This window comes from Centropristis striata, chromosome 16 (assembly GCF_030273125.1).
Source record: "Centropristis striata isolate RG_2023a ecotype Rhode Island chromosome 16, C.striata_1.0, whole genome shotgun sequence".
Taxonomy (NCBI): domain Eukaryota; kingdom Metazoa; phylum Chordata; class Actinopteri; order Perciformes; family Serranidae; genus Centropristis; species Centropristis striata.
Genome location: NC_081532.1, coordinates 33,796,823 through 33,822,340, shown reverse-complemented (window position 1 = coordinate 33,822,340; position 25,518 = coordinate 33,796,823). Strand labels below are relative to the sequence as shown.

Genomic DNA, 25,518 nt, shown 5'->3' with positions numbered 1-25,518 from the left:
GAAATATTGCCGTAGAAGTAGACGTTTAAAAATCTCCAATTATTGTTCTTTTTCGCTCATTTTTTGTCGGCCATCCCATTCATTTCAATGCAAAATTTTGGGCAGTTTGGTCCCTACAGCTATTGCTGTATGGGACCAGTGCTCGGTGCGATTGCCCCGAGGCCCTAATTACATAAAGGTTGATAAGATACACATAAAATCAGCATCTACACGGTGTCGAACGCCAAGGAGAAAAGTATAATTGTATAAAAGGAACTTCAAATGAAAAACACCTGGAGTCTCTTTTTCTCATCTGTGTGTGAAGTCCAGCATCAGCAACTTCCACAGCGCTAAATTGTAAATAACTTTGGTTTTCGACTGTTGAACAAAACAAGAGGCATCTTGGAAGTTGTTTTAGGGCATTTTTTGCCACCCAAAGATCACCTTTTAGTTCTTTATTCTTCTAATCATACGGGCTGATAAGTGCTGAAACATGCGTTGAGTGTTCTGACTGCAGTCTAATCTGGTGCTCTGTTGTTGTGAGATTAAAAAGCATTCACTGGTGCTCGGTGCAAACTCAGGGCAGGGTAATATTCAGATGCATTTTTGCACGTTTCATGTGACAAATACATTTTAATAACGTCTCTGCAGCTCTCTGCAACCTGGAGCATTTATTTACACTTCTTAATTATAAAACTTTTATTATAATACTTTTTTTTATCATCTGCCTTTGTTCTTGGATATTATTGTTTCTGATGGCATGCTTTTTCCTTTATTGCTCTTTATTTATTTTTCCTGTATTCTGTAATTTTTCTCAATGTGTAAAACTAAGGTTTTTTAAAGTTTCTTTTCTCAGACATCTTGGAAGTTGTTTTAGGGCATTTTTTATTGTGATTTGGCCTATAATTATGGCCTGATATTCATTCAGAACTCCAGCCAAACGGGGTGAACAGAGACTTTCCTTTGTTGTTGGTAGCTTGTGTGAGTGGAGCTCCTGCTAATATAACCTTGTGATGTTAGCAGCTCTGCTCTCTCTCTCAGTTGTAATAATCCGTCCTTCTTGTTATTTGCTGTCAGTAAACGCTCTTCTGGGGCTGCTGATGGTTATGAGAACGAGCACTACACTGGCTGCTGCAGCCATTTTTGCCATCAGTGCTATCTGTGCCTGTCTGGCTCTCTGACATTATCTCTGTTGGCTTCTTATTCTTCCTTTCCGCTCCCCTCGTTCTCTCTCAGCCTCATGAATATTACAGTGCGTGCAGCAGCAGATAAGAGTCTGACTGTTTGTGTTTAACACTTGAAAGCCAGAAACGACGTCTGGCTTTCTAATGTAACCATTGAAGTGACTCAGCTTTCATGCTTTGGCTTTCTGCGTGCGAAATAGCAGGTTTGTGTGTTAGTGGAGCCTTTTCTGACCTGCAGAGTTTATTGTTCACATTAGAAAAGGTCAGAACATTATTTTTTGACTATAACTTTGGTGTTTTCATTTATTTTGTACTTGCCTAGTCTATGGATGTATTGGATAAACTGATGTGTGCTCTGACAGCTGATATAATTATGCATCCAAGGAAAATCCAATAAAAATAATTTTGAAAAAAAAGAAAAGGTCAGAAATGCGTCACCAACAAAAACAACAACTAAATAAAACTTGCTTTCTTAAAACATGACGATCTGGAGATAAAATATCTTTGATTCATTCTTCTCTCAAACAGCCCAGAACCAAACAGATGTTGTTTTTGTAAACTTTTTTTGTGAGTTTTTAGTTGTTTCTCGTTTGCTTTATTGAGTCTCGTTCCACTCATCTAACACGCTGACTGTCTTGCCTGAGACACACACACGTTATGTTTTTATGATTCTTTTATGCCCAGTTATAAATCAATACGTTATTTGGTTTGTACAGCAATCTTTCAACGTGCCAGACTCTGTGTTGTGTTTTTATGTCCTCCTGCTTCCTTATGAGCTCTGTAAGCTTTCCACTGCAGATGTTTCAGTGCTGCACAGTCATAAAGAGTTATCATTGACTTTCTTACCAAACAACAAAGTGCTCAGACTGTAGTCGGACTATTGACTGTAAATCAGGACATAAGTATGGGCGAATAGGGTGATATTCTACAATCTAGTAGGTTTATCTGCCTACTCAGACAGCTAGACGAAGGATTCCCTCCACATTTAATGATTGTTCGCTGTTTTGTTTTGTTTTATGCAAAAAAAGCCTGCTGTTTTGTTTAATTTAGGCTACAAAACCAATTCTCCAAGGTTAGGGCCAACAAGTTCCTGGTTAGGTGTTCTAAAAGTATTTTTATTTACACTATTACACTTCTTAATTATAAAACTTTTATTATAATACTTTTTTTGTTATTATCTGCCTTTGTTCTCTGATATTATTGTTTCTGATGGCATGCTTTTTCCTTTATTGCTCTTTATTTATTTTTCCTGTATTCTGTAATTTTTCTCAATTTGTAAAACTAAGGTTTTTTAATGTTTCTTTTCTAAAAAAAAAGGACTAAAAACATTCCTTTTTAGCAAAACCTTTGGTTCCTCCCATCTAGATGGTTTTTAGATTATGTATGTATGTTTTCTGTTTTTAGCTGTTTTTTTTCCCTTTTTATAATTAGAATGTTATGCTTTTAACCAGATTTCCTGTAATGAAAAGTGCATTACATATATAATGTATTATTATTATTATTATTATTTTAAAAAGTAAAATAAATGCATGTAAATGTAAAGAATTAAGTAGTTATAATGGTTATGGAAAAAAGAAAAATGGCGCACTGAAGTTACGATAACATGCTTTGAATTACATCATTAACTGTTAGTTTCAGATGATAGATGAAGCCCAGTCTCCTGGGTCAAAGTCCTGCCACCCTAAGATCACCTTTTAGTTCTTTATTCTTCTAATCATACGGGCTGATAAGTGCTGAAAACATGCGTTGAGTGTTCTGACTGCAGTCTAATCTGGTGCCCTGTTGTTGTGAGATTAAAAAGCATTCACTGGTGCTAGGTGCAAACTCAGGGCAGGGTAATAATCAGATGCATTTTTGCACGTTTCATGTGACAAATACGTTTTAATAACGTCTCTGCAGCTCTCTGCAACCTGGAGCATTTATTTACACTTCTTAATTATAAAACTTTTATTATAATACTTTTTTGGTTATTATCTTCTTGGATATTATTGTTTCTGATGGCATGCTTTTTCCTTTATTGCTCTTTATTTATTTTTCCTGTATTCTGTAATTTTTCTCAATGTGTAAAACTAAGGTTTTTTAAAGTTTCCTTTGTCAGACTTTATTAGAGGCTATAGTTTTGGAAGGGGGAAGTATTGTTTAGTGTGAAAGGCAAACTGCAAAGAAAGCTTGTGTCACCTTGCAAACACAGGACGTGATGTTTTTACTTTGTTTACATGAATTTGTGGTCTTCTTCTCCTCCATCTCTGCCTTCTGCAGTGGACTGAAACATCAGCTTTAGTTCACCTGGGTCACTGGGAGAATGTATTGCATTATTGTAGATAGACCATATTATCTTAAACAGATCAATGTTACATTATTATAGAAGATAGTGATCCAGAATGCTGCTGTAGAAACTGCTGCAGCCACAGATTGCAGCAGATTATCGTCTTTGATCTAAGATAGAATCCATTCTCTCTGAGCTGTTGATCCACTGCTGCAGACATCAGTGAGAATCAGTTGCAGCTGCAGATCTGTGAAAACAGACCAAATGTGAAAAAAGAACATAAAAATATAATTGCATAGGTATACAGCAAGATGAATGGGAGGAAATATGTACAGAAGCACACAAAGTAACTAACTCGAACAGGTGGCAGGAACTCAGGTGGAAGATTATAATCAGATTCTTTAGGACACCAGCAATCATATTTAAAATGGGGCTCACACACTCAGATAAATGCTGGAGAAGTTGTGGTACATACATTGGTAACCATATTCATATATTTTGGACATGCCTTAAACTGAAAAAATTCTGGGATGAGGTTTTTGATGCACTTGGAAAAGTATTCCATAAAAGTTTTAATAAAGATCCCAAGATGGTAATGTTTGGACTCATACCAAATTACATAAATGGAAGGGGGAAAAAATATCTTTTACAAATATTACTGATTTCAGCTCTTAAATGTATTACTGTTAAATGGTTAAAACCAGACCCTCTAACATACAATATGTGGATTGAGAAGGTCTGGGAAATGTATCACATGGAACAAATAACTTACTCCTTGAGGCTTCAAAAAGATATATTTGTTAACAGATGGAGACCTGTCATGACCATACTAATGCAATAATTTCATGTTACCTTTATTTTATTTTACTTTATTTCACTTAATTTAATTTGATTTATTTCCATTTACACAGTTTATTATTTAATTACTTATTGTTTGTTTGTGTTACTTTGGTTTAACTATGTCATTTATACATACTTGACCTGATGTATATGCTTTAATGCTGTATTAAGCAGATCACAAATGAAAAACAGCAGACTAAATGTGAATTTGTATATGTTTGTATATGCTGCAAAAATTGAAATAAAATTTAAGTTAAAAAAATATATATATAATTGCATGAATATGAAGAGAGGAGTGGTGAAGCCCCTGTTGTCTCTGCAGTCACTTCCTAACTTCATTAGCCAGACACGCAGCAGTCGGAGCATAAAGAGCATGTTAGAAGTTTGATAAATTGCTTCATCACACTGAGGACATTAATCAATAAATTGTCAGCTGGTTGTCATCTGGAGCGGCTGTTCTGTGGAGAGATGGACAGGGTCAAACAACAAGTCTGTTTTCAGTTCCTTCTGACATGCTTCATCCAAACTATGTAGCTCACATTTTGAAATCATTGAGCTTCTGCACTCAAAAAAATAATTAAGCCAAAAAAGTGGACTTTATGTAATTTAATTACATGTAAATTTTCCATGTAATTTTGTTACATAAGTTGAATGTAAAAGGTCAAATTAAATGCAATGTTTTCTATCATTTAAAAGTAATATAGATACATTAAATAACGTTAATGAAAATTTCTACATAAACCGAATGTGTAAATTTACTTAAAGTTTATGTATACTTTTACATAAACCTTATGAGTTTATTCATACATTTACTTAAACTTTAAGTAAATTTACACATTAAGTTTATGTAGAAATTTGCATTAAAGTTATTTAATTTAGCTGTATTACTTTTAAATGAAAGAAAAACATTGCATTTAATTTGACCTTTTACATTCAACGTATGTGACAAAATTTCATGGAAAATGTACATGTAATTAAATGACATAAAGTCCACGTTTTTGGCTTAATTCTTTTTTTGAGTGTGGTCGTTTCAGTTAAGAGCACCAGTGAATATGTTTACATGCAAACTCATTCTGTTTTGTTATTTCGAATGCAGCATTTTCCGATGAAAATATGTGGAACATGCCGATATTATTCAGGTTTCAGGAGCATTATGAGGACAAGTTTACAGTGCATTCAGAATCTGCATTTCAATTAAACTTTTCACCGATTGTTACAAACAGCTTGTTTACCATCAGCTTTGTCTGCTGCACACAAACCAACGAGACAACAGTTTGCAAGGTTTTGGTTTATGATGCATGCCCAAAAGAAAAATTTCTGGGCGGAAAATATGCATACTATTTATCTGAATAGGTAGGAAACTGGAAAGGGCAAACAAAAGCAGAAAAAAATACAGAATTTGAAGTAGAGTGAGACCATGTCTTGCAGCTCTCTGGATTAAATTACAGCCAAAACAGTCACTACAATATGTTCCTCAAGAAACAACAGATTCTAAACTCATATTTGATCAGTGCTGCCTAGTTTGATAGTCTGACTTTAAGTCTCAAGCAGTTATTAATATGATTGATAACTGCAGCTGTCGCTCTAAATATTATCTATACTTTAATATTAACAGTTTTTTGGATATGAACAAATAAAGCTACACCAACCTTTTTAATAAGGTGGTTGAAGGAATGAAAGAGGAACGCTGTGGCCCTGGAAAACTTTCTCTTTTTAGCACAAATAACATTTTTAATGTGATAAACAACATCTGTCATTAATCAGAGTATGCACAGCTGCATGTAAATGGGAATATTGGGGCAATATTCATTTTCATAGCCATGTATACAGCTGAGTAGGCAAAAACCAGATTATTTTGTGCATGTAACATAGTCAGTGTGAGCTTTAGATTTCCTGCAGGAAGCTTGTGTCATTTCTGTAGAGGAACATTAACTTCTGCAGCTCCACCAGGTCTGATCTGAAGCACACACTCTTCAATGTAAAGTATAATTTTCTGCTTCACAGATACACTCGTTCACATCAATCGCCTTGTTGCAAGTTTCAAAAGTTTGCAGAAAGACTTTGGAAACTGCATCAAAGATGGGTGGCAATTATCCTGCAGCCTCCTTTTAAAATTAATTCTTCACACTGTTCAAAAGTAAGCAGAGTGATCATTAACTTCTCTGGCTGATTTAAGTTTTCATTTTATTTTATTTTACTTATAACCCCACTCAAATACGTCTATATTACAGTAAGCCATTGCTAATAAGAAAATAGTTGTGTGTGAGGCTGTTATAGCTCAGACTGGCCTTTATTTCCTTGTGAGGACTCTGTGTGTGTTTTGTGCTGCTCTTGTTTGCTCTGTCAGTTTACTGTTAATGCAGAGTTAACACTGGTTCATATGAAAGACTTCAGGGAGCAGAATCTCCTGTTAGGTGTGTTAAGCATCTGCAGGAAATCACAGCAAAGTCCTGAAGAATGAACCTGATCTACCAGATGGTTTGTTCCACAGAACCATCTGAGTATCATTGGAAACTGTTTGAAAAAGGGCAAACACTGAGCTGGCAGCAGCTCCTCACAGGTGATGGATTTGCGTCAGTAATCCTGTGATTCTTGCATGTTTACTAGAATTCAGTTGCTGTGGAAGATGAATGAATGTGTGAATGAAATAATAGCCAAGAAGAGACTCTGAATGCCTCAATAATGGATATGACTTTGTTGTTGTACTGATGGGATTAATGCTAAAGATTGAAAATAGATTTTGTAATATCAATTTTCTTCTGCTCCACCACTTTTGTATTTCCATTTGCAGAGGATGATATTTGATTCTGAGATAAATATTTCCACAACTGTTGGATGGATTTCTGCCTCCAGCCTCTCCTGTCCTCTCCTCTCGGCTCTGTGTAAACAGCCTCTCCTGTCCTCTCCTCTCTGCTCTGTGTAAACAGCCTCTCCTGTCCTCTCCTCTCTGCTCTGTGTAAACAGCCTCTCCTGTCCTCTCCTCTCTGCTCTGTGTAAACAGCCTCTCCTGTCCTCTCCTCTCTGCTCTGTGTAAACAGATTTTCAGTGAATATTTGTCACGTGACCGTTGGTCTCAGCAGAATCAATCATGTCTCCACAGTGTCTCTGAGGAGCAGAATTTAATGTTTTTAACAGGATCTGGTTAGTGCATTATTATTATTATTATTATTATTATTATTATTGTTTTAAATGACACATGTAGGATAACGAGATTCTGACACAAATATCAACATTTTAAGCTTCATTTTGGTCACTTTTTATAACAGAATATTTCGTAATCAATGATCCATTCAAGGACTGTTGGAAGGTTAAAATTTCACCAATAATGCCTGTTTTTACAGTTTCTTTCTACGATTATCTTTTGCAATCTTTAGAAGAAAAACCATATGTTTCAAAGCAGGTTGGGAATGTATTAAAGATGACATATTTTGTTATTATGACTGATTCAGCTGTATGTTTAAGTTCAGCAGACTGGAGAGTCATTCCATCCCTCCACATGCTTTCAATGATTTCTAATTTTCTATGAACCTTTTAAAACCTTTCAAGGACCCTCCAGGGTCCACAGGCTCATTTTGGGTAACGACTAAACTCCCCAACAATAATTGGATAACTTGTTGTTGTCAAACTTTGTGTTACTTAGCAACCAGAGAAATGCTCCAACAACGCTCAGAGCTGCAGTTTGTGTTTTGAGCAGGAGAACAAAGCTGCCGTGTGATCACAGCCTGAGCGCGTAGAGAGGGAGGAGGAGGAGGGAGGAGGAGGTGAGGGGTAGATGGATGGAGGAGGACGAGGCGGTGGAGGGATAAGAGTTGGAACGAGCGAGAGAAAAGGATTGAAGAGGAGAGTGGCTGTAAGGAGGAGCATGATAAGAGGTTTGTCTGTGTGTTCTCAGCACAAAAAAAAAGAGCTTCATTCTAAAAATCGCTTTCCTCTTGGAAGTTTTCTGTTCCTCGTGACAGCCGTCCCCTTTTTAGCCAACTTCTTTTTTTTACGCCAAGAAAAGGAAAAGGAAGTTCTGCCAGAACCAGAAACAGAAAGCAGCAGCGATAAAGAGAGCTGAGAGCGGCAATAAAAGGACTTTTACATCGCCATTTGTCTTTGGTTTACATTGTTTACAGAGTTTGGGGTTTGATATATAGGTGAAATATATAGAGTGGAAAGGTGGAAGTTTCCAGAACATTCTTTCTTGATAATTTTTAGCCTTTGGAGTTGTTTTATGTGGAGACAGTCAGCTGTGTCAGTGGTTAACATGATCTGGAAAGAATCGAGTGTCCTGCAGTTGTTTTGTTCTACTTCAGTGTTTTTTCCCTAAATTCATTCAGGAGCTAGCCTGGGTATACCCAGACTGCCTTGCGCGCTCGAATTTAATTTCGAACTGCGGCGGGGTCTGGAAACTAGGAAGCATTCTTAGCCCTGTTTTAGGGATCCAATTACAGAGTGGGGAGGGACGGCAAGACGATGACGCGTACTACTCGGCACTTGGAAGCTTGTAGTTTTCCGGATCCAACATGGCTGCTGCAGACGCGAAATTCTCTTTAGCTGTAGATGGTGTTTTAAATAGTTTAGAGCCAAAGTTGAAAGGCGAAAGGTCTCTCGGCGGCTCCGCTGTCCCCCGGCTCGTAGTGAGATCACCGGTAGCGGGGCTATTAGCGCTGCTAGCGGCGCGAAGCACCGGCGCTACCGCAACGCCGGTGATCTGGCTACGAGCCGGGGGACAGCGGAGCCCCCAGAGACCCGCAGCAGCTTGTTTGTTGCCCATAAAATCAGTGGATGTGTGTGGCTGAATGACATGAGGGGGAATAAAGCATGAAAATAAATAATCTTGCAGAAAGCGAGAACTGGAGAAGCAAAGCAGCAAACAGCACTCTCTCACAGACACACACACAACAAACATCCATCTCTGTTGCTCTACTACGTCATCTGGTATAACTGATCTGATTGGCTAAGAGCTACCTACACACGCTTTGATAGACATTCTAAGCGTCCAATAAACGGCTCCGGAGGATCGTAAACCACGCCTCCTCTACGGAGAAATACATTGTTGGTTGCCAGACTAGACCTCATTTGAGAATAGTCTGGTGTTAGCCAGGCTAACCAGATCCTTCTATTGGTTTTGTGTTTATGCTGCATGACTTCCTGTTTTGTCATTGGTGCAGTAAGTGCTCCTATTAGCTGCTCAGTTACAATAATGCAACAGATACTCATTAATGGTAAAGAAGCAGAAATGCACATGCTGGTTTCACCTTCTAACACACACAGACGGACTGACCACATGAGTGATCAGCTGCTGAGCACAGTAGGGGACAGAGAGACAGAGGGAGATGGAGGATTTCTTTCAGTTTATAGCAGCTCAAATGCTTTTTTCCTTTTTGGAACACATTCAACTTGTGGAACAGAAGGTTTGAAGGCAGGAAAATGGGATAAATTGAGATGGAGGAGAAGAAGGGGAATGATATGAGAAAGAAAGAGAGAGTAGAATAATGGATAAATGGAAACTGGAGAGGATGGAGGCAGAGTGAAAAATGTGAGAACGTTTTTATAGAAAGGAGACAAGGAGAGAAAAGGGGACAACAAGATATGAGGAGTGGGGCTGTTGCCAAGCAGATAACGAGAAAAGATGAGAGGATGGATGGTAAAAAAAAGAGGGAAACAGAGGGGAAAGGTTAGAAATATAGAGGAAGAGTTTGAAAGAATTTGAGAGAGAATCGAAGCAGGGAGAGAGTGTTGGTTGTGGTTTCTAAAGCCACTGATTTCCCCAGGCTGAGGAGAGAGGCTGCTCCCCGAGGCTGTAACACACTCTGCTCTCATTAGTGTCCAATGGCATCTGGTTGACACACACACACACACACACACACACACGCAGAAGAGGTACATGTAGGAATGCGAGTGTGTGTATTTCTTTTATTGCGGTTCTTTAATGTCTCCATGTAAGGCCGGTGGAAATGAGTTTTCTCTTGGGGGAACAATAAAGTATAAATACACACGACATCACATGAACACAATAGTTTTCCCACAGTAACAAGGCAATACTGTGGCAGCACCTGTAAATACTCATAAGTAATAACCCTCTCATTTCCCATCATGCACCAGGCTCTCTGTGTCCCGTAACAAGCTCACTCAGCAGCGGCTGCAGTCGGCGGTGACGGCAGGTGAAGTTTGTCTTGATTAAAATGATTCTGGAGGCTTGAAAACAGTCCAACAGAAACTCAGCCGGACCGAAGTCGATAGTTTTTGTGAAAAGAAAGGTGACCACATCATTTGTTAAAGCGTCTGACAGCTGCAAGAAAAGACAAGCACCCAAGATCAATCTTGTCAAATGTCCTGAGAAACACAATTTTATGACTGACGATCAATGACAAGTCGGTTGGCAGAAGTTTACAGAGACTTTGCTAAAAACAAAACAAGCAGATGAAGGTTTTCAGCTCCAGTAAGAACCATAGACTGTATATAAATAATGGACGTAGTCACCGTGACGTCACCCATTGGTTTGTGGCCCGTTGGAAGCCTCGAGTTCGGCGTTACACTCGTCGCCATCTTGCGTCGCCATCTTGTTTCTGATACGTGGAGCAGACCATATTTGGACTGTGGAGGAGGAGAGGGATCTGATCACTGACTACAGCCTCTCTACACCTCAACCTGACTGAGAGAAGCTGCTGCTAATTCATGTTAGCATTAACTGGAGCATTAACTGGGATGTTAGTTTTGGCTAGCAAAAAAACAAAAACAAAATGTATCTTTCTTACCTCAGAAAACTGAGCAGCGACTCCTTGGAGTGTCTGTTAGTCCAACCAAACACTGAACAAGACATTTACTGAACAAAACGTTCAAATAAACTGTCATTAAGTGAAAATACAGTGAAAGGGTCAAAGTTATGAGACCAAACCGCTAAACGGCCTCTTTTCTTTCTATATAACGTTATATATAACTTTATTGACACGTTGCCGTGGATACGCATTGCTCTGCTTCTCTCCTGGTGACGGCTCGCCTTGTTAGTGACCTGTCAATCAAAGCTAGAAACGCCCCAAATCATACGATTCTTTATCTTCTATTTTCTTCTAAATGGGGCCATTATTAGAACTATTGACATAAAATTGTCTTGAAGAAGATTTTTTACTAGCGATTGAGACCATAATGTTGTGAGATTCTGTTCAGTGAGTGGGGGTCGTGGACAACATGGATGTTAAATTGGGGGTCGCGACTCAAAAAGGTTGAGAACTACTGCTTTGGATCATCTTCAGTGAGCAGTGCTTATAATAATGTGCTTCAAATAAACGTAAATACAATCTCCTGAGTCTTTAAAGGCATTATAGCCCAATAAATGTGCCGAAAAAAACAAAAAATTGGAAAAAATCTATGTCAACTTTTGGCCATTTACTTGAAATAAATGGGATTTCTTACCAGGTTTATTTTTTGTTTGAAAGTTGCCTGTTTCTACCAGAACTTGAATGGATTATTTTGGGTGACAGAGCAGCTGGACGGACAGACGAACACACACCGTCAGCCCTTTAGCCTGAATTATCTATTGATGATTTGTGCTGTGCTCCGGAGGAAATTCACTCCGTCTTTTCTTTTTTTTTTTCTTATCCTTTTTTGTTTTTGCCAAAATGATGAGCTGATTAATTTCTTAATCCATTATTCATGCTCGGTTATGAGAAGGGGATTTCAGTCTGGCCTTCTATTCACACAGCAATATGTTCTGGCCCAGCAAGCAATACGTCAGCGGCGAACAGGAGGAGATGAGCCTCCAACCACATATGAGTCTGGCTGCATTACAAGATCCAGTAATTTGAATCAGTGCGGGGCTGTTTTGATGTGGAATACATTAGAGGAGGAATTTATTAAGAGTGTAGGTTAAAGGGAGGATGATGAAAGGCAACTTTAAACTGAGATTCTTGTAAAATATCTTAATGCAGCTCTGCTTTTCATATCCATCTTAGATATCTTGCTTTGAAACTGAGACTTATCCCCACATATAAAAGTATCCTCTGTCCTTTTGGTGACAACGTTGTGTACCAAACAGGATGTACCTTGTACCTGTGTTTAAGTGTTTAAACTCATGTTGGGAAGATGTTTACAAAAGACGTGTTATGCACAACATGGTCTCACAGGAATCTGTGAAATAGCCACGGATTTGCTTAACTCAAAATCCGTGGAATAGCCACGGAATCACTCAAATTTCCGTGAAACTGACACGGATTTCGCTACAATGCAAGTTAATGCCAGTCATATCCCGTGGCTATTCCAACATACAAAGTGATTATGTACATTCACTGAGTGAATATTTAGAAAATAAAACATATATTTCTCGCTAGAAATGTGATCAAAATCCATTTTTATGCAGAAACTAAGTCAAAATATTGATTTTTTTCACTAAAAATGAGAGAACTGTCCGCCATGTTTTTTGTTCTGACCGCCGGGACCTTGAAAGTCACGTGACTTGGAACAAACCAATAGGAAGAAATATCCTTGGAATAGCCACGGGATATGACTGTCATTAACTTGCATTGTAGCGAAATCCGTGTCAGTTTCACGGAAATTTGAGTGATTCCGTGGCTATTCCACGGATTTTGAGTTAAGCAAATCCGTGGCTATTTCACGGATTCCTGTGAGACCAGGTTCGTTATGCAGCCATTGTCTTTTTTTAAATTCACTGATGGCAGCAGTCTCCTGGGTGAAAGTCATGCATCTTTTTACCTATTAGACGGACTTTGTCACTCCTTATACCACTTTGCCTGACTGCTGGAGCACTTGTTCTGATCATCTGATGTTGCTGCAGATCGATTCACAGTGAAGTTTGTTGAAAGCTTGTTTAGCATTTCAAACAGACGCTAAAAGTTGCCGTGTGTGTCGCTATTTATTGATCTATAAATATGTTTTTCAGGCTTTTACTGTTGGCCGTCAAGCAAAAGAAATCTGTACTGGTTGGTTCAGACGTTAAAAACAAGAAGTCTTTATTTAATTTTTTTTTTAGAAGTTGTACATTTCTTGTCCACGTATTTACATGTCAGAGATCAGATCTGATTTCAACCTAAAATGCTGTTGATTTGCTCTTTAAGGTTGAGCTTGAGTTGAGTTTTTACATAGTCATCAGCAGAGTTTGAAGGAAATTTAAGATTTTATTGTGTCTTTATTCATGCAGCCTCATTCTTGTAATTTAGGCAACAGAGGAAGGACACATTAAAAGACAATTTAAAGGCATTATGGTAGTTTTTAGTAAAAAGATAATGTCAAATTCGAAAAATAGCTTATTATTTATTATTTCTGTCTTAATCCATGTGGGCTTGTATGTGCATGACAGAAAACGCTGCTGTCATTTCATCACTTTTTGATTAACCATGCTGCACACATTTGCACATTCATAAAAAAAAAAGGCTTTTAGAAAATGATTCATGTTCTGAATCTCATATAACACAGAACTTTATTTATCCCGAGGGAAACACACGGACCATATGTTGCAAAGACTGGACACAGCAGCATAATTAATACATCAGTTATCCTAATTAATGCTCTTATTAGCATAAGTGGTTATGATTAATATCACACTGATCATGTTGGGACTTTTCGGCAGATCGAGTTCCTCTAGTTGAGAGCAGAATGAGCTTCATTAAACTTCTTTATTGCTTTTTTTTTCTACAGTGAACATATTGAGTAGAACTCATTAATCATTCATCAATTCTTGTCTGAAAGTGGAAATATTAGAGCAGTGTCCGATATATTGCACAGTAACTATTTATCTGTGGCAGGGGCAAAATTTGTGCAGTCTGGAAGATCTATAATTATTAAAACGGGTGCTTGAGATGCTAATAGCAGTATTTTTAATGCAATAAGGAGCGTGCATGCTGCTCTTGGTGGATCAGTGTCACAGCAGCTGTGAAACCGTCTCCACCCACTCAGTTTTCCCAGATAATGTCCTGACGGGGGCAACAGCAGCATCAGCACACCAGCTGAAAGTCTCAGCCTGAGCAGCAATCTCAGGCCGATGTGCCGTGAGCTGCAGTGCAAGATAAAGCAATACGAGGGAACACGCCCTGCATGCCCACAGGCAATTTCTTTTTCTGCTGATGGGGGATACAGGCAGCGGCAGCATTCTGATGCTTCGACACATTTGTCAGGATGTTCAGTGTGAGTTGATCCTCATGTAGACAAACCAAATGTGGAGCAGAATCTGTAGGCAACGGAAAAAGATTTTGGTTTCTGGATGAGTCAGAGTACTATTCACTGTGAGCGCACATTAGTTGCATTCAGGTGAACAGTCTGTGTGCACTGCAAAAAAGCCAACTTGTATTTTTTGGCCTAAAACAGTGATTTAAGTTGGTAAAACTTGGAAATATAAATTACTGACATTTCGGGCATTAATGTAAGTTAGCACAACAAAGGAAGCCAGTTGTCTGCTCAAAAACAAGTTGGTGAGTTGTTGTTACTTATATCTTTAAGTTGGGGTTCAAAACAAGGGACAATAGTTCTGATAACTCTTATTTCTTTGTTGTGAAATGCGGGAAAGCGGTGAAATTCATTAGCGAAAGCTAGCGGCTAACTGATGCTAGAAAGTAGATAACAGTAAGGGAACTGTAAAATTAAAATTAACAGTAGTGCTGCCAGTATTTTACTGTTAATTTACAAGACAATTGTTTCAAAACAGCCACTTTTTATTTATTTTTTTACAGTTTAATCACTGTAACTAGTAAATTTGTAGCCTATTACATTTCACATGTAACCTCTCCAACACTAAAGTGAGCACATCTGTTATTCCAGCAGCTAGGAAAGAGTAAAAGGATATTTTGCATCCCTAATATTCAGTGTGTGTTCAGAGTGCATGAAGTACTTATTCCCTGTGAGCAGCCGTGCAGAGGTTCTGCTTGCTGGTGAGTAATCAGCAGCATTACGATGGCCGGTGACGGGTCACGGCATGATGTAACCAGCTCCGCCTGCCCAGTCCTCACAGTCCTCGTTGTGATTTCGGTAACACTTTACAATAACCAACTAAATAATGTTTATAGATGGTTTACAAACCAATTATTAACCATTTACAAAGTGCTTTACATATTTAATCGTTGAAAGTTTTCAACCAATTTCTTAAAGGTGTATGAATCATTTCAAAATCATTAACATAAATAATATGGAGTTAAAATATTAAAATGGGTGCAACTAAAACTATTTATAAACAATTAATTATAATTTAATTTAATAATAATAATAATAATAATACATTTTATTTGTAATGCACTTTACATTACAGGAAATCTCAAAGTGCTACAGGTTAAAAGCATAACATTCTAATTATAAAAAGGATAAAAAAAGAAAAACAGCTAAAAACCGAAAACATACATACATAATCTAAAAACCATCTAGATGGGAGGAACCAAAGGTTTTGCTAAAAAGGAATGTTTTTAGTCCTTTTTTAAAAGTCTCTATGGACTATGAATTTACTATTAAATTAATAGTAAAGTAACTATAAACTTACATTAATAGACATGTTTATAAATGAATATACATGTATTTGCCATTTATACATGATTAAGTTAGTTAAACATTAATAAATTATGTATATACCATTCTAAATGGTCTATAAACAGTTTATAAATGATGATTAAACATTAATAGTTTAAACCGTTTATAAATGATGGTTATTGTAAAGTGTTACCGTGATTTCTAACCCCACTGTAAGAGTCAAGCCTCCTCCACCAGCCCGGCCTGTTTGACCAGATCCGCATCCAGACAGCTAATTGGCGAGGAGCTGTGGATCCCCGGGGAGCTCATTCCAGACGAGTCCTGCTGCCTGAGTCACCGTTGGATGTTTTGGAGAGGACGGGGCCCTCGGGGGCGCAGAGGAGGTGCAGAGGAGGCGCTGTGGAGCTGAGATCCACTCACTCACACACTCGCAGTGACACACACAATCTGTCGGCGTTTTGTGACACCGTGCCGTCTATTACTCACGCTGCTGTGACAGCTTGTGGATTGCTTTTCGTCACATCCTATCCGGGTCAGCGCAGGAAAAATGCTGAGCTGATGGTTGTGGCAGTTTGACACAGATTTGAGTCCTGATGAGCCCAGATTTACCTTTTCTCTGTGCCTGTTGCAGCCAGAGTGCCACTGGAGCTCTTCAGGGAATAGTTGTGCTATCATATTCCATTTTCTACTCATTAAAAAGTTCTGTACGTGGTTTTATTTGCTCCTACCTGCTCTGTTTCTGTATTTCATGCTTCACTTCGTGCTGCTGATTGAAAATACGACCTCACTGAAGCCTGTTTGGAGTTTATAATAAAATCCTCTCAGATTAGTTTCTCTCTGCAGCTTTTGATGACATGTGAAACATTTGATGCTGCTTATGATTATGATCCTTCATCCTCTTTATTATCACCAGAACAACTGTGGCGTTGCCCAGGAGACGCTCACAAGTGTAAACACGCGTTCATCTGCTCTCAGTGATTAGCATGAGGAATTTATGCTGGCAGTTGATAAGTCAAGTGTCCAGGTGGCTGCAGTTGGATACAAACCAAATGAGGGAAAGCAGATCAATTGGAGAGGGTCAGTGCTTCAAGCTTTTTTAGGTTTTAGTCTAGTTTTTGGAAGGAAATAACTTCTTCATGAAAAATCTATTTCACCTTTTCCATCCCTGCCATGGATCATTTTTTGTTGTTGTCTTTTTGGGGTTTAGGGGGGAGATAGCAGGTCAACAGTAGATGTCACATATTAATGGTGTGCATCCTCTGAAAGCTGGAAACCTGAAGATTAACTTTTTTAGGTTTTATTTTAGGTTTTATTTTATTTGCACAGTTAGAATTACATAAAATGACAAAGATAACATATAATGTAAAGTGCAGGGAGAGGCAGAAAACCCAGATGGGCTTATTTAAAGCCTCCACCCAAAATTTCATTAGAAAGTAATAAACTGATAATAGAAAAAACAAATGTATAAAATCAACAAGTTATAATGACAATAACAAAAACAATTAAAAACAAAAATGAACATGTTAAAAAAGTGTATTTGTGTGTGAACTAGAATTTCAAAACAGCAGTTAAATGAGCTTTTAGACATCTTTTGAAGCATTTTACAGAGATGGAGTCCTTTGCCAGATGGGAAAAGGTATTTATCCATCATATGGTCCCTAAATTGAACAACAAATTGACCTCTGCATGTCAGAAATCTTGGAGGATGAAGATCTAAAGATTGACGCGTTGAATAAGAGTGAATCTGAGAATTAAATTTAAAATAAGTCTTAAAGTGCTTTGGAAAGTTTTCATGATCTGAATATACCTTAAAAATAAAAACACATATTTGAGAAATATTGATGTCATGAACAGTAAGTATCTGGAGTTTCTGAAAGAGGAACAGATGAGGCATATGACTCAGATCTGGTTGCCATCCTAACAAAAGCAGCGTGTAAGGGTTCAGAATATCATGATTGAAGCATCTGGAGGCTGTCCCCACGCTCAATAATGTCTCTTAAGTTGTTGCAGCAATAATTGAGTTGATAACATTTGTTGCAGTTTTCCAGCAAAATTTTACCATTATTTGACCACTAAAAATGCTGAAGACTCCCTCCAAAATAACACATGAAGACATGAAGACCTTGAGGAACACCGGAGAAAAATCCATGCTGTGATTTGTTAACAGGAACTTTTGACATTTTGGAGATTTTTGCAAGACTTCAGTGACCAGCACTTGTGCTGTGTTGCCTCCTGAGAAAGCCCCTTATTGTGAATCTAGTGTGTCAGCCATCCATCCTCTGAATGCTCCAGGTCTCTAGTTTGTGGTTGTAAAGTTTCATGAGGCTGTGATTATCCTAGAGGTCACAGCAGCTCATTTTATACACTGAGCTCAAGTTTTAAAACACGACTGGCCACCGTGGTGCCATCCTAGATCCTCATATGGTGGATAAAACAAGATGCAGAACACTAATCAGTGCCTTTAAATGCAGAAATTGCAAAGAAGTGCCATCTAAGGTGCCCTTAAAGTTGAGAAAAACACGATGCACTGTCATATAGGCTGCCCTACATGCAGAAAAGCTTTTGCATGCTGGAAAATCACTGCATTTTTTTTTTACACAGCCCCTTAACCCTTAATAGGACACTCATTGAAATACTTGCAAATTCCAAATTTCAACCCTAGAGAATATTGGAGGATATTACATACTGCCAGAATGTGTAAAAAAAACATACGGACCCGGGGGAGGGGGGTAATATTTTGAGAAAAAAAAGTTTATGAGATTAAAGTGGCAAATCTATGAGAAAAAAAATGCGCAGATTTATGAGATTTAAAATGGTGAATCTGAGTAGTTTTTCCCCCCACTTTTTTCTCGTAAATCTGCGATTTTTTCACGCTGATTTTCCACTTTAAATCTCTGAAATCTGCAATTTTTTTCTTGTAGATTTGCCACTTTAATCTAGTAATTTATGTGTGTAGTTTGTACGACTGTTTCTTTCAGATTTTTTTTCTAAACTTTTTAATTTTAAAATTGGAGGTCAAGCTCAATAAAGTTAATATTATTATATTATTATCATACTGATTGGTCAGATGTCATGGTGTCACTGTCTGTGATGTAGCCTGATCTTTGCTGATTAGCTGGAAGAAATCCATGTGGTTCTACCACCAAACAGAGAGACATGGGGACCTCATTTAGATATCTACGGTATTTCATACGGTATCTTTGAAAAATATATATATACGCTACTGGTCAAAAGTTTTAGAACACACCAACTTTTCCAGAATTTAATTGAAAATGATGCAGTTTAATGTCTCAGTGTACTCTGAAATTAATGCACATTTGCAACATTTAAAATTCTTTATTGAGCATGATAGTGTTTTGAAAGTAAAAAAAAGATTAAAAATCACATTTTATGTTGGACTAAAGGACTAAAAAAAGACACAAAATGACTAAAAAAGACACCAAAAGACACAAAATTACTAAAAAAAGACACTAAAAGTCACAAAATGACCAAAAAAGACACAAAATGACTTACAAAGACATGAAAAGAATTCAAAAATGGACAAAATAGCCCGAGAGTCCATAGAGTTAAGTTGTTAACCCACTTCTTGTTCCCTGAAAAAGGCCTACTAGTATAATTTTGAAATGTACATTATTTTTCAGTTTTGGTTAAGCTTACCTTTTTTTATTTACCTCTGGCAGTTCACCACTTACCTTTGTACCCTTTCAAGCTGTTCATTTGACTTGAACTGCTTGAATTTCAATAAAAAACTGGAAAAATTGGGGTGTTCTAAAACTTTTGACCGGTAGTGTGTGTATATATATATATATATATATATAAAACTACTGCACATGCATATAAAACTGAGCCCACTAGCTATTTTATTTAATTGAAATATGAACATGTTAAGGTCACACTGTTTGATCGACAGACACAAGCTGCACCACTGCGACACAAATTTTAAATAGTTTTTTGTGATGTGTTTTTGCTCAGAAAATGTTTTCATGTTGTCCTGATCCGTTTTCATCCGAGCGGTGTTCACTTTGACTGACAGCTCTCCAAAGAAACTGCTGCCAAACCTCCAGCAGCTAAAGCAGATGAATGAATCCATCATTGGACAATCTGCCTCTTAATCCAGTTTGCTCTCTCTTTACACGACACCACCTGTATTTTCATTCTCAGTTGTGCTGCCACTTCTCTTTTTGAATTACGTTACAGCACAGCGGGCTGTTTTTATCTCAGGGTGAGGCTGCAACATCACTCTTTTTAGAGTATTTTTTCTTTTCCATGTTTTCTCCTTTCCATTCCTCTTGGATTATGTTGGATCTGAACCTGATGGGATCACTGTGACTGAACCTGTTACTTGTCATTTTGTAGCAGCAAGGTCTGATTGTGTTTGTGGTGAAATCAGCTGCTCTGGTTGCTAAGGAAGGACTTGGCCAGGTAAAACAGTTGCTAAGGACAGAAAAAGAGAGGAGGGCTGTGGTTTATGCAGAGATGCAGATGTGTACTCTAGATCCAGACTGATAAAACATCTGTATACTGTTGTCTGTACAAGCAGCTTTTAATGATTCAGACTTTTAGACTGCATTCACTCTGCAGGTTTTAATGCTCAATTTGGATTTTTTTGCACAGATACACTGCAAAAAAGCCAACTTGTATTTTTTGGCCTAAAACAGTGATTTAATTTGGTAAAACTTGGAAAAATTTTTTACTGACATTTAGGGCAATAATGTAAGTTAGCACAACAAAGGAAGCCAGTTGTCTGCTCAAAAACAAGTTGGTGAGTTGTTGTTACTTATATCTTTAAGTTGGGGTTCACAACAAGGGACAATAGTTCTGATAACTCTTATTTCTTTGTTGTGAAATGCGGGAAAAAGGTGAAATTCATTAGCGAAAGCTAGCGGCTAACTGATGCTAGCAGCTAACTGATGCTAGCGGCGCTGCTTGTTACAGCTACAAGAGTAGCCATTAGCGTATCAATGCTAACTCAAAATTGTGGTCACAACATTAGCTGACATTTCATAGCGGCTTTACAATCGTGCCAGAGAAATTCGGAGTTGAGCAAACTCAAAAACAAAACTTAAAATATTTAGTTTAATTGTCCAACTTAAAATTTTATCGAAGTTTGTTGCCTTGAAATTTTGAGTTCACCCAACTTTTCTTTTTTTGCAGTGTACAACATTATTTTTGGTAAATCTTGCCTATATTTGACTCGGTGTGAGCTGCTCACGGTGCTGAACTGACCCGACCTGCATGAAGAAGAACAATAACTGTGTCCAGCAGTAAACATGCAGGTTGCTGGAGTCAGCGTTTACAGTTCTGAGCAGATGTGAGGAGAAAGAGAGCAACATTTCTACAGCCGTGCTCAGCCAAATATCTTCACATGTGATATCATGCATTTATAGGCCAACAATACACCTGCCATGATATAGTTGTCTGTTCTAGCACTTGTAGATGCTGTTTGCATTTGTAATATAAATACTGCCATAATTTAAGTAAGACCATAATAGATGATCTCTCATTTGAAGTTAAAAAAATGATTTATTCCCTTTAATCTTCATCATAATTTAATCATTTAATGTCAGGATATACACTACCGGTCAAAAGTTTTAGAACACACCAACTTTTCCAGAATTTAATTGAAAATGATGCAGTTTAATGTCTCAGTGTACTCTGAAATTAATGCACATTTGCAACATTTAAAATTCTTTATTGAGCATGATAGTGTTTTGAAAGTAAAAAAAAGATTCAAAATCACATTTTATGTTGCACTAAAGGACTAAAAAAAGACACAAAATGACCAAAAAAAAGACACAAAAAGACACAAAATTACTAAAAAAAAAGACACAAAATGAGACATGAAAAGAATTAAAAAATGGACAAAATAGCCCGAGACTCCATAGAGTTAAGTTGTTAACCCACTTCTTGTTTCCTGAAAAAATGCCTACTTGTATAATTCTGAAATGTACGTTATTTTTCAGTTTTGGTTAAGCTTACCTTTTTTTATTTACCTCTGGCAGTTCACCACTTACCTTTGTACCCTTTCAAGCTGTTCATTTGACTTGAACTGCTTGAATTTCAATAAAAAACTGGAAAAATTGGGGTGTTCTAAAACTTTTGACCGGTAGTGTAAGTATCACAAAGCTTGATGAGGATTGATGAGTCCAACAAGTTACTCAGGAGATGGATGTTCGTGTCCTGTGTGGAACAAAAAAACACTGAGTTCAGCTCCAGTATGACAACATGCTGCTCATTAGTACCACCTGTAGTTTATTAACGTCACATTAATTGCCTTTTTCTCCTGATATTCTAACATTACAAAAGCTAAATTGACAGTCGGTATGATGTGATGTGTTTGTCCACAACAGAAGACTCTACTTCCCTCTCATTTCCTCTAAATGTCATTTCCAGCCCTCTAAAAACTAAAAAAGATATATATTTTACTGTCATACTTTCTTTGTCAGACTTCTTCTCTCAATTAGTAGCTGCTGTGGCTTTAATACTCCTGTCTGCATGTCTTCTTCTGTGGCCTTGTAGCTGTCACAATATATGAGGACAAACATGTCATTAGGGTATAAAAATATATCTTTTAAAAATGAGCTGATGAGACTAAGGCTTCTCACTGCTCACTAACAACAGTTATATCCAGAGCAGCGCTCCAAATCGACTCGATATACTCGTGTTATGCTTCTTATCAGACTGAGGAGTCAATTATGTGTGAAGGCCTCATAATTCTGCAAAGTAATTGCTCATTATATCATGTAAAAGCACCTGAAACACCTTTCTGATAGCTGCATCACACTTCATAACTTCAGAAACAGCTGACCTGTGATCCATATTCTTCTTTCTGTCTATATTCTGTTTGTTTGTATCATTTGTTCAACCTGAGGTGGTGTCAGCGTTATCAATAATTAAAACCCTCGTGTCCTCAGGCAGTGGTGGGAAAAGTATTGAGATCCCTTACTTAAGTAAAAGTACTAATACCACACTGTGAAATTACTCCACTACAAGTAAAAGTCCTGCATTCAAAACTTACTGAAGTAAAAGTACAAAAGTATCAACATCAAAATGTACTTAAAGTATCAAAAGTAAAAGTACTCATTATGCAGAATGGACCCACTCAGATTGTTTTATATATATCAAGTATATTATTGGATTAATATTATGATGTATTTATGTAAGCTGCATGTAATTTGATCTAGTTAGGGATCGTTTTAACTATTTAATATACTGTTACAAGGTTTAATTAAAAAACAACAAGTCAAATCACTTTAAATGTATTTTTTTATGTTAAATCTCGACCTGTAAAGTAACTAAAGCTGTCAGCTGAATGTAGTGGAGTAAAAAGTACAATATTTGCCTCTAAAATGTAGTGGAGTAGAAGTATAAAGTTACATAAAATGGAAATACTCAAGTAAAGTACAAGTAAGTCAAAATTGTACTTAAGTAGAGTAAATGTTGAGTAAATGTACTTTGTTACTTTCCACCACTGTCCTCAGGTAAAGGTGACGTGTTCGGTGACGTGTTCTGGAAGGAGACCACGCTAGCTCACGCGTGCGCTAATGTCAGAGCGCTAACGTACTGCGACCTGCATGTGATCAAGAGGGAAGCCTTGCTCAAGGTGCTGGAGTTCTACACCGCCTTCGCCAACTCCTTCTCCAGAAACCTCATCCTCACCTGCAACCTGCGCAAGAGGGTAAGGCACACACACACACACACACACACACACACACACACACAGACCTAAGAAATGTTACACAAATATTCTATTTGTGTCTATACGGTCAGCCCATTTTCTCGAATCTGCATACAGATCATATGACTTTAGACCTTCTAATTACGCGCAATGCAAACGTCAAAATCTATTTTACGACCCATGTCTCCGTTTGGAGTAAGTTGCTCCCTCTAGTGACCGTAGTATTTTTTTAAAAGGAATCTTAAAACCCATTTTTATTCACTGGCTTTTAACTCAACATGAGCCTTTGCTCTGTTTTATTTTTTGTTTTTATTTGTTCTTTGTGGTTTTTTAAAATTAAGATTAATTTTAAAATTGAGATTAATTTTAAAACCCACTTTTATTTCCTGTTTTTTGTTTTACCCAGCATGAGACTCGCTTTGTTTTAGTTGTTTTTGCTTGTTCTTTGTTTTTATTGTTTTTATTGTTGGTCTGTCCTGCCATGTACAGCACTTTGTATCAGCTAACGCTGTCTTAACGGGCTATATAAATAAAGTTGATTTGATTTGATTAGTAATTGTGAATGATGGTAAGACGGAGTATAAAGCACAAAAGTTACACAAAAGTTGGAGGCGGATAGGTCAAACGAACCCAGGATTTTCATCCAGGAGATGTAAAAAAAAAGACATAAAATGAACTAAAAAAACACCCAAAATGACCCCAAAAAGATGTAAAATGACAAAAATAGATGTTAAAAATACCAAAAAGAGACACAAAATACCAAAAAAGACACTTAATGACAAAAAAGACTTGAATGGACAAAAAAAAGAGAATAAATTACTAAAAATTACAAAAAAAGACGTTAAATGAGAGCAGGACAACGGCGTAGGAGTCCCATGTAAAAAAAAAAAAAAAAGTGCAGCATGTAATTCGAAACATCACTTAACTTCTGCATCACGTTTTAACTGAACTATGTCACTTCCTGTAGTCATGTTGTCCTCCTCACTACTTCACTTCCAGCATTTAAATCATTTATTTCCTCTTTAAACCGTCTTTTAGAACCAAAGCCAGGACCTTTTCTGTCCTAAACCTAGAGAAGTGCTGACGGAGCATAAATTCAACCAAACTGGAGCTTTTTTCCTTACAACAGCGAACCTTACGATGTCCTGCAACTTGGAGGGCTCACTATTTTTAGAAACGCTCCTGTGCGTATCATATGCGTGCAAAATCGGATCTTGCTGTCTGCATTGCATTTGATTTGAAAGTGTTAAGTCGTTTTATTTGTACACAGATTTGTGAGAGCGGGTTGATATGGTATACTAGTACACAGACCTTTAATTTCACAAATCACATCATTGTTTTCAGCCTGATGTTCAGTCTGAATGGCACTTTTGTCTCTTTTGTCTCTTGGACTTTCTCCTACATTGTTTTCTGTGTGGGCGGATTTGATGGCTTGAATAAAATATCCTTACCTGGAATGGCTATTTAAATTTAAAATTTATACAAAGACATGCTGGTTTGATAAGATTTCCACAATGCAAACTGTTTGCATTTTTTTTTATTTTTCTTTACCAGCTTCAATTGAATCACATCATTACATAATCATGGACTAAACAAAAAGAGGAGAATGGTTTGAGTGTGTTATTGTTTCTGCAGATAGATGTCTGGTTAGTTGGTTTCCAAGTAGTGAAGTTGCTTCACTTCTAAACGGCCTTTATGGCGAATATTTTCTGTTGCTTTTTGACAGTTTATAGTCTGGAAACCAAACGAATGTGACAAGCTCATTTAAATTTGTTCTGGCATATGAGTCTGGTCACTTTCCCATTCAGATTTTTAGCCGCTGTGACCCCCACCGGGCCAATCAGAGGGTTTGATTGGATTGTTTATTTCTGTTTAGCTGTTATTTGTTATTTGCAAATCAATTGTTAGAAGAAAATCAAGTGTTAATGTGAGACCAGAGGTGAACTCTTGCAGAGTGTGTTTCAATATCACTGAGCTTTAGTTTCTGTTGTGTGAAGAAGAAGAAGCTGGTTAGAGGTTTAAGTCAGAGCTGTGGTGAATTCACAATGTCTTGTTGATGCAGTTGGGGGGGAAATGCTGCACTATAATCATTGAATTCAACTAAAATCCAAATGTGAACTGAA

At 37.4% G+C, this 25,518-nt stretch overlaps 1 protein-coding gene across 4 annotated transcripts in view; it reads left to right on the top strand.

Annotated features, from left to right (window-relative positions):
- kcnh5b (potassium voltage-gated channel, subfamily H (eag-related), member 5b) overlaps positions 1-25,518 on the top strand; it is a 207,322-nt gene that overhangs the window by 129,051 nt on the left and 52,753 nt on the right. For all 4 annotated transcript variants that reach the window (XM_059352752.1, XM_059352749.1, XM_059352751.1 and 1 more), the window contains exon 12: positions 23,199-23,395. In XM_059352752.1, the coding sequence (XP_059208735.1) occupies positions 23,199-23,395 (197 nt within the window). The remainder of the gene's footprint in view (positions 1-23,198; positions 23,396-25,518) is intronic.